The sequence below is a fragment of the Arachis hypogaea genome, chromosome 19, assembly GCF_003086295.3.
Source record: "Arachis hypogaea cultivar Tifrunner chromosome 19, arahy.Tifrunner.gnm2.J5K5, whole genome shotgun sequence".
Taxonomy (NCBI): Eukaryota; Viridiplantae; Streptophyta; class Magnoliopsida; order Fabales; family Fabaceae; genus Arachis; species Arachis hypogaea.
This window is the reverse complement of record NC_092054.1, coordinates 2,220,127-2,229,714: the sequence shown is the minus strand read 5'-3', so window position 1 is coordinate 2,229,714 and position 9,588 is coordinate 2,220,127. Positions and strand designations below refer to the sequence as shown.

The following is a 9,588-nucleotide window of genomic DNA, read 5'->3' as shown; positions in this document are numbered from 1 at the left end:
ATAATTATATAAAATTTTAAACTAAAATACGAATATGTTGTTGAGTTATCCGTATCTGCGTGTTGGATATATTTTAAACATGATATTCGTTCGATACGCGTGTCTTTTATATTCAACTGTGTTTTAATAAAAAAATAAAAATATACTTTCGTGTCTAACTTTCGTTGTAGATTTGAAATGAGTTTAGAAATAATATATATTACTATTTATTAAAACAATAAATTATTTTAAATATTTTACATAATTAAAAATATATAAAAATAATTAAAATATTAATTTATATTTTAATATTAATAAAATATTATTATAGTTTATTTAAAAAATATTTTATATTATATATATACAATATCCTTATGTTTTATAAAATTGAAATTTTATGTGTCTATGTATCCTATTTTTATACCGTGTCATATCTCATGTCTATATCAACATCCGTTAAGAGTGAAAATAGGTCAACTTCAGCTAAATTTTGACTTAGAAGCATCTAATTCATGTTGTAAATACATAGTTCACGCCTAAATCTATTACCTTTCATAAATTTTTTTCAGACTCAAGTTCGGCTTGTTTAAAAGCTTGACAAGCTCACGAGCCTATGAAAAAATATGTTTTGTGAATTAAAATTCAAAACAATAAGTATAAAAAATATAAATTGACATTAGATACATTTTAGAATTTATTATTCATATTTTTGTAATAATTATTAATTACATATCATAATCATATTTACAAAAAAAAAAAACTAAAATCTTAATTAGTCTTAATTATTAATTTTTTTTTGTTTATTATAAGTAAGTAGTTAAAAGTCTAGACAAAAAATTTTTTTACAAAAATAATATTTTAACAAACCAACCCAACAAATTAAATTTCATAAGCTTTTTTCAAATCCTATATAAAGTGGTCCCTTTATAGAAATTTAGACTTAATCTTTTGATAAAACGAGCAAAGTTTAAAATAAGTCGAATTACAAAAAATTCCGATCAGATAACCTAGCACACTTCCAATTTTAGTGTCCGTGTTTGTTTCGTAGCTAACCACAAAAATTAAGAAAACATACATTAAATTAATATTTAAATTAACAGTATACATATATATTAGTCGTATACTACTTTATTGAATTATATATATGATATACACAAGTGAAATCTAAGATTTTTCTTAAGGAATGTAAACCTAACTTAATTACATGCATGTGAATCAAAAGATGAAATAATATTGATTTAGTTGCTTCAAAATAACTGAACTGAAACGAACTTTGGTAAAACTTATTATGGTCTGAAAAACAATTATGATTATTATTACTATTATTATTATTGCTTTGTTGTTAGCACATATAGAAGAGTTTTGGTCAACAAGATGCAGATAGCTATCATCATCATTATCCTTGTTCCGTTCAGCTCAGGCCGAGGTATGCGTCTCCGGGTGAGGCTGTTTGCTTCGTGGAAGAGTTATAGGTCGCCTCAGGAGCAAGCTCGAGATTAACCTCGGCGTTTGCAGAACACAGCGGCGGGAACACCTGCAAAAAGCACTCCGACGCTCAAGTTAGAGAAGGTATTCAAATATGAGATAAATAAGTGAAAGTGAGAGTGTTTTGTAACCTGGTTTTCTGAGTTGAGTTCGTCCGCTTATATAGACGGGTGGTGTGTAACGTTTTAGTTTGTTCCGAGATTCTCTCCTGTTTGTTAATAACAGAGGAGACGTTGGTAACGTCTATCTGAATCTGATTTGGCTTTCCGTGTTTTTGGGACGTATCCGAATTATATGGTTGGTTACAGTCTTAGCCGAGCTTTGTGGTACACGTCATAACCCCCAAGCTTGTTTGCTGTCTTTCGGAGATAGCGGGCAAGCTTTTGTTTGCTTTTTTTTCCCGCGTATAATTTTGTTTGTTCTTGTGGATCTGGGTCCTTTTGACTGTGTTTTGAATTTTGTCTGAAGTTGAAAAGACTGTTGCCTCGGAGACTTGTGTTGCAATTAATACCCTTTCTTGCCGTTTTGGTTTTCGATGTTAGTGGGGGCTGTTACTTACACTACCCACGATACTTAGTGGGCTTGCAATAATATCTGATTTGTTTTGGAACTGCTGTTCAGTTTTATTTTGTATTCTTCTTCCAAGTATGACTTCCAAAGGTTAGCTTTCTTCTCTTGTCTTTTGTTTTTCGTTTCCTGCTTTCTGTAAATGGCGAGAGAGAAAGAGAAAGTGAAATCTGTAGAGGAGAAAAAGGATAACCCATATCATTGGGTGCATGACGACGTGAAGACCCGTTCTTCTTCGTATGTGGATGTTGATTCGATTCGTGAGTTTCAGGGTTTGAAGGTAGTTAAGGAGGGTTCTGGAGTGAAAGTGGAGTTTCTTTGCTGTTCTGGTGAGGATAGGGTTTATGAAAGGAGGGGGGACTGGCAGTACTTTTATTTTTACACTCCTTGCCTTACCGAACTTCGTGTTACTTTTCCGTTTTCCCCTTTTGAGTGTGACGTCCTTACCCAATTGAACTGTGCTCCCTCTCAGTTACACCCTAACTCTTGGGCTTTTTTGCGTGCGTTTCAGTGTTTGATGGATTTCCTATCCGTTCCTTGTTCCCTTCCCGTTTTCTTTTCTCTTTTTCAATCGAAGGGGGTTCGGAAGGGGTTGTGGGTTTGTCTGAGTAGTTTTCCTAGTCGTTCTCTTTTTCTGTTGTATAAATCCTCGTTTAAAAATTTTAAACCGATGTATGTTAAAGTTCGCTCGATGGAATCGGAGTATCCCTTTTACTTGGATGATGAGCTTGTGGAGAAATTCCCTTTATACTGGTGTTCGGAGCCGATTCAAATTCTTGAAGCTAACGAACGTAGCGAGGAAGAAGAGTTGTTATTGGACTTTCTTGTTGAGAGTTTTGCTGGTGGGGAATGTTTGTCAATTAGTGACATGCTCGGTTTCTATGATTCTGGTGATACTGTGGGTTTGAAGGATTATATAGGTATTATTTGGTCGTTTTATTTTTGTTTTTTGATTTTTCCTCTATTTCTGATCCTTGTCTTTGTACAGGTGGATGTGTTCCTCTTCTTGATCCGTCTCGGCTTCAGTCCTTTTTGAAGAAGAAAAAGGAATAGAGTGTTGGTGGCTCTGGGTTTTTGAAGGAAGGAGGTGGTGATGCCGCGCAGTCCACCGCTCAACCTGCATCGTCTTTTAAGAGAAAAAGGGATGAGACGGATCAATCTCTGGAGGTCATTTCTGAGGGTGATTCTGATGTCGCGGGTAGCGTCAGGTCGGTGTTTGACCGTCAAAAGAGACTTCATGGGTTTGTGCCTGGGACAAATCCTCATTCCTTGTGGAGCGACCAATTTCCTATCGCCGAGCTTTCGGATAGGGTTTCTCAATATCCAGGGGACATGTTGATGACTCGTCACATTGGTATGGAGGGCTTGGGAAAATTTGTTCAGGTCGGTTTTATCCTTCCCTTTCTATTGTGATCTCTTTTCATGTTTCTTATGAAGTTATATGGTGTTGTCTTAACAGATTGTTGCTTCTCGGTTGATGTGTGTTGGTCGCACTACCGAGCTTATCGGCGCTGAGCAGCAAGAGACGGTGCATAAGGTTTCTGAGCTAGAGAAATCTTACAAGGCGAGGATTGCTGAGTTGGAGAAATCCTTAAAGGAAAAAGATGATGTAGTGGTCAGTGCTGTGGCCAGAGCGAAGGAATCCGAGGAGGATGTGGCTCGCTTAAGGGATCAAGTTCGGTTGCTGCAGGCTGAAATTAAGGAAAGTGATGTCTCAAAAGGGAAGTTAACTGCAAGGGTTCTCGAACTGGAAGAGTTGGGAATGGAAATGTTCTCCTCTGGCTTTGATCGGGCTGTTAGCCAGATTTCTTGCTTGGCTCCTGACTTCGATTGTGACCGTCTGGATGTGACTAAGATCGTGATTGATGAAAAGATGATCGTGGATGGTACTGCCGAGGAGCATGATGAAAATGCTCCTTCTTGATTTGTTTTATGTTTGGTTTGGATAGGGTTGTTTATTCCCTATTTGTTTTGTCTAGTGTTTTGTTTAACCGAGCTGTGGTCAATATGACTGTCTTTTTTGTTTGTTTTCTTCGTACAACATTTGAATTTTCCGTAGTTAGGCTGAATTGACAATATTGATGTTGGCAGTGTTTGCCTTATTACTTGTTTGTCTTTGTTAAAACTTTGGATTTATTTGAAAAAATCGATTGCTTTTTTATGAACATGTTTGGCGTTCGGCCTCATTAAAACCCTTCTTAGGCAAAAACCCTCTTTTCGGGAAAAAAGCTCTAAGGGGAAAAAATAGTACCTTCATCCGCTGTTTGTACAAGTCATGGTCTATACATTTTTAATGAGGAAACATTCCAATTTCCCGATAACGGGTTGCCTTGTAGCGTTTGGAGTTGATAGGCTCCCATTCCGAGTACTTTTGTTACCCTGAACGGTCCCTCCCAGTTTGCGGCGAGCTTGCCGTGCGAGGGGGGTCGTCTGGCTTCCTCTGTGCGTCTGAGGACTAGGTCGCCCTCAGTGAATGCTCGGGAGACGACTCTTTTGTTATGTTTCCTTTCTGCCAATTGTTTCCTTGCTCTTTGTTTAATTGTTGCAATGTCCCTTTCCTCCTCAACGAGATCGAGCTCGGCGTTCCTTATGTTTATGTTATGCTGTTCGTCATATAGTTCGGTTCTTAGGGTGGGCACTCCGACTTCTACAAGGATTAGGGCTTCTGATCCGTATACTAATTTAAAAGGTGTTTTGCCCGTGGTGTTCTGTATTGTTGTGTTATAGCTCCATAATATTTCTGGGATTAGCTCTGCCCATTCTCCTTTCGCGTCATCGAGCTTTTTCTTTATTGCCTTTTCAGCTGTTATTTTTGCTAGTGGCTGTGCCTTTATCCATTTCAAGAAGTAATCTATTGACACTAGGAGGAATTTTACCTGGCCTGGCGCTATTAGAAACGGACCGAGTATATCGAGCCCCCATCTGTAAAAAGGCCAGCTTACCTCTATGCTGTGTAATACCTCAGCAGACTTAGTGGTGATGGCGGCATGCTTCTGGCATTTGTCACATGTCTTGACCTTTGTTATGCAATCCACTTTCATGGTTGGCCAATAATATCCTGTTCGGACAATTTTGGCTACTAGCGCTCATCCCCCGATGTGATTTCTACATACGCCTTCATGAACTTCATCCATCACCTCTTTTGCCTCATCTTTGTTTAGGCATTTTAGTAATGGTTGTGAGAGTCCACGCCTGTATAGCTCTCCTGCAACATTTGTGTAGAGACTTGCCCTTCGTCTGAAGTGTTGTGGGTTGGGCTCGTCTTTGAGTATGATACCTGCGTTGATGTATTCAAGAAAAGGTGTTCTCCAGTCTCGGAGGTGGTTAATACTTGCTATAGATAATAGTTCAATGCTAGGTTTTGTGAGTGTGAGTTGTGATAATGCTGATGTTTGTGTATCTGCCCTAGTGGATGCAAGTTTGGATAATATGTCTGCTCTGATGTTTTTTTCTCTATGTACATGTAGGATAATGAATGTGCTAAATTTTGAGATGAGATCCTTTGCTACGAGCCAATACCGCTCGAGCAAGGGATCTTTTACCTGGAATTCTCCTCGGATTTGCGGCACCACTAGGAGGGAGTCACAATATGTTGTTAAGCTCTGTACTTGGAAGCTTAGGGCGAGTTTGAGTCCTGCTATGAGTGCCTCATATTCGGCCTGATTGTTGCTTGCGGAGAAGTTAAACTGGAGGGATTGCTCGGTTACCACCTTGTCTCCGTCTTTCAAAATTATTCCCACTCCACTTCTTCTCGGCTGGACGCTTAATCAACATGTAATTTCCAATTTTTATTAAGCTCGTCCGGTGTCAATTCTGAGATGAAATCTGCGAGGATTTGTGCTTTCAGGGCTGTTCTTGGTTGATATTGGATGTCGAACTCTGAGAGCTCGATAGACCATTTGGTCAGACGCCCAGCCAATTCCGGTTTTGTCAATATTTGCCTTAATGGTTGGTTGGTCCGTACTATTATCGTGTGGCTTTGGAAGTAGTGCCTGAGTCTTCTTGCCGTTGTTATTAGTGCTAGGGCTAGCTGTTCTATTCTCGGGTACCTTTGTTCTATTGATTGCATGACTCTGCTGACGAAGTATACTGGTTGTTGTGTTTTCCCTGTTTCAATGACTAAGGCCGAGCTTATAGAACAGAGACAGACAAATATAAACATAAAGGTTTACCGACTTCTGGTCTTTGTAGCACTGGTGGTGAGGACAGAATGGTCTTGAGGTCGGCGAATGCTTTCTCGCATTCTTCTATCCAGTTGAATTTTTTATTCTTTGATATTGTTTGGAAGAAATGGTATGATCGGCTTGATACTGCTGGTAGGAACCGAGATAATGCTGCTATTTTTTCCGCCAGTTGTTGTACTTCTTTTATTGTTCTTGGGCTTGCCATGTTAAGTACCGCCTCACATTTCTCGGGGTTTGCTTCAATTCCTCTTGATGTCAGCATAAATCCGAGAAACTTGCCTCTTTGAACTCCAAAGGCGCATTTCTCTGGGTTTAGCCTCATGTTATGTGCTCGGATCTGTTGGAATATCTCTTTGAGGTCGTCGCAGTGCGACTTTTCCTGAGTAGTCTTGGCGACCATATCATCCACATAGATCTCAATATTCCGACCTATTTGGTGATGGAATACTTTGTCCATCAGTCGTTGGTAGGTTGCACCTGCATTCTTTAGACCAAATGGCATTACTCTATAACAAAAATTTCCATGCTCAGTTATAAATGCTGTTTTGTTTTGATCATCTGGATGCATAAGGATCTGGTTGTAGCCAGAGTATGCATCCATGAAGCTCAAACTTTTGAAACCTAATGCGTTGTTTACAAGTTTGTCAATGTTTGGTAAAGGGTATGCATCCTTGGGACATGCTTTGTTCAGATCTGTAAAGTCGACGCACATGCGCCATTTACCTGAGTTTTTTCTTACCATTACCACGTTAGATAACCATGTTGTGAATCGGATTTCCTTAATAAAGTTTGCGCTGAGGAGTTTTCTGGTTTCTTCTAAGGCCGCCTCTGATTTTTCTCTTCCAAGATTCCTCTTTTTCTGAGCTATTGGTCGGATGGATCTATCAGTGGCGAGTTTGTGGCAGATAATGCTAGGGTCTATCCCTGGCATGTCTGCTGGAGTCCAGGCGAAGAGATCAGCGTTCGCTTGTAGTACTCTTATGAGTTCGGTCTTCTGTTGTCCCTGTAGCACCTGGTCGATGTATGTGACCTGTCCCGGCTTTGATGTTAGCTGGACCTTCGCGAGTTCATCCGCTGGCTGAGGTCTTTCTTGGGTGTCTTCCCTGGGATCTAGTTCTGCTAGGGATAACACTTCATTCACGCTGTGAATTGCTTTGACTTCTTGGTTAAAGTCTAGTCTTTCTGCCGATCTTTTCAGGCTTGCGTTATAGCATTGCCGAGCTTGTTGGCGGTCGGAGTGGATTGTGGCTATTCTGCCGTCCTGTGCCTGAAACTTAACACATAGATGATAAGTGGATACTATCGCCCTGAACATGTTCAGGGCAGGCCTTCCGAGAATAATATTATAAGGGCTTGGGCAGTCAACCACTAAATATTGCATGTCGACGGTCCGTGATAGTGAGCCCTCCCCCATTATTGTTTTTAACCATATGTATCCTTTGATTGGGACCCTTTCTCCAGAGAACCCTACCAGTTCTCTAGATGAGGGTTGCATGAGTTTTTCAGATAATTTCATTTTTAAGAAAGTAGAATAAAAAAGGACATCGGCACTGCTACCTGGGTCCATGAGGACTTTTCTTACCAGTAGCTCGCCGGTTTGGATGGAAATTACCACTGGGTCGTCCAAGTTTGGTGTTGCCGAGCATATATCCCCCTGGCTGAAGGTGATGCTGAGGTCGGGTGTGTCGTTGGACTTTTGTGGTGTTGTTCCTTCAATTGCTAACATTGCACGGTAGCTTCGTTTTCGCGCCGAATTTGTCTCACCTCCTCCGGCGAATCCCCCGGATATACATTTTATAATGCTTTTGGGAGGGTTGTTGTTTGGCCAGTTGTTGTCTTCCTTGTTCCCTGGAGCTTGACGACGCTCTTCTCGATCCTTGTTATCTCTTTTGTGCTTTCTCCTTTCAATGTACTTGTCGAGGAGGCCTTGTCGAGCCAATCTTTCTAGCAGATCTTTAGCTATTACGCACTCGTCGGTTGTATGTCCATATTTCTGATGGAAAGCGCAGTGTTTGCTCTTATCGACAAAGCGTTGATCTTGGTAGCTTCCTGCCTTTGTTGGTGGTTTTATGATCTTGGCGTTGAGGATTTCTTTGATGATCTTCTCACTTCTTGTGTTGAATTTGGTGTAGTTGTCGAACTTTGGGGTCAGCCTGAAGGGCTTTCTGGGGTCTTTAACACTCGCCGACCTTGTGGTTCTGTCATCCTCTCTTCTTGGTTGCTTTTTTTTCTGTCTTTTCGGCTTCACGGAGCTCTTCAATCTCCATTTGTCCAGCTGCCCTTTTTCGGAATTCCTCCAGCGTCTTCGGCTTGGTTACCGCGATGGTTTCTCTAAATTTTCCAGGTCGGAGTCCGGCTTTTAGGGCGTGCAAGTGGACGGCGGGATCCAGGTCAGGTATTTCCATTGTTGCTTCTGCGAATCTGGTCAGATAGTCTTTCAAGCTTTCATGGGGACCTTGGCGAATAGTCCCGAGGTAGTCTGATCCATGCACATATATCCGTGCTGCAGCGAAGTAGTCTATGAAGGATTTCGCCAGTTCCTCGAAAGAGGAGATTGATCCTGCAGGTAACTTTGAGAACCAAAGTAAAGCCGCACCGTCGACATAAGTGGGGAAAGCTCTGCAAAGAACAGGTTCGTTATTAGGGCCATTAAAGAACATCATAGATTGAAATTTCTTAATATGAGCTTGGGGGTCACCAATCCCCTTATATGGCTCGAGTGAGGAAGGCAGTGTGAAATGTTTTGGCATCTGATAATTAGTGATCTCTTCGGAGAACGGGTTGTCCAAGGTCAGTTTCTCCTTTGGTGGGTCTGCACTTAGTAGGTCTGTGTTGCTTTTTCCTTTAGAGTTGTTTTCTTCACGTTTGCTGGCATTATTCTTAGCGGACAGTTCGGCAAGTCTTTTGACTTCCGCCTGAAGCTCGGCCATCTGGGCGATGAGTTCGGCCTGGGTGGGTTGGTGAATTCCGTTGTCGGCCATGCTCGAAGGTTGGGTGACCCTGCGTGAAAAGAAATACAAAGTGTGATGTAGAGAAATAGTGGGGTTAAAATAATGCTTCGGGCGCCACAGTGGGCGCCAAATGTTCTGTTCAGCTCAGGCCGAGGTATGCGTCTCCGGGTGAGGCTGTTTGCTTCGTGGAAGAGTTATAGGTCGCCTCAGGAGCAAGCTCGAGATTAATCTCGGCGTTTGCAGAACACAGCGGCGGGAGCACCTGCAAAAAGTACTCCGACGCTCAAGTTAGAGAAGGTATTCAAATATGAGATAAATAAGTGAAAGTGACAGTGTTTTGTAACCTGGTTTTCTGAGTTGAGTTCGTCCGCTTATATAGACGGGTGGTGTGTAACGTTTTAGTTTGTTCCGAGATTCTCTCC

The 9,588-nt window shown here is 41.1% G+C and overlaps 2 protein-coding genes across 2 annotated transcripts; both read right to left on the bottom strand.

The window, feature by feature from the left end:
• Positions 1–4,304: 4,304 nt before the first annotated feature.
• Positions 4,305–5,072, bottom strand: LOC140181888 (uncharacterized). Its single transcript, XM_072227538.1, has one exon. The coding sequence runs from the start codon at positions 5,070–5,072 to the stop codon at positions 4,305–4,307; it is 768 nt and encodes a 255-aa protein (XP_072083639.1).
• A 45-nt stretch (positions 5,073–5,117) lies between these two features.
• On the bottom strand, positions 5,118–9,196 carry LOC140181887 (uncharacterized). The gene is made up of 5 exons (XM_072227536.1): positions 8,534–9,196; positions 6,955–8,490; positions 6,239–6,789; positions 5,928–6,138; positions 5,118–5,786 (listed from the first exon to the last, which is right to left on the bottom strand). Exons 1-5 carry the CDS (start codon positions 9,194–9,196, stop codon positions 5,118–5,120), a joined length of 3,630 nt encoding a protein of 1,209 aa, XP_072083637.1.
• Between the last annotated feature and the right edge of the window lie 392 nt (positions 9,197–9,588).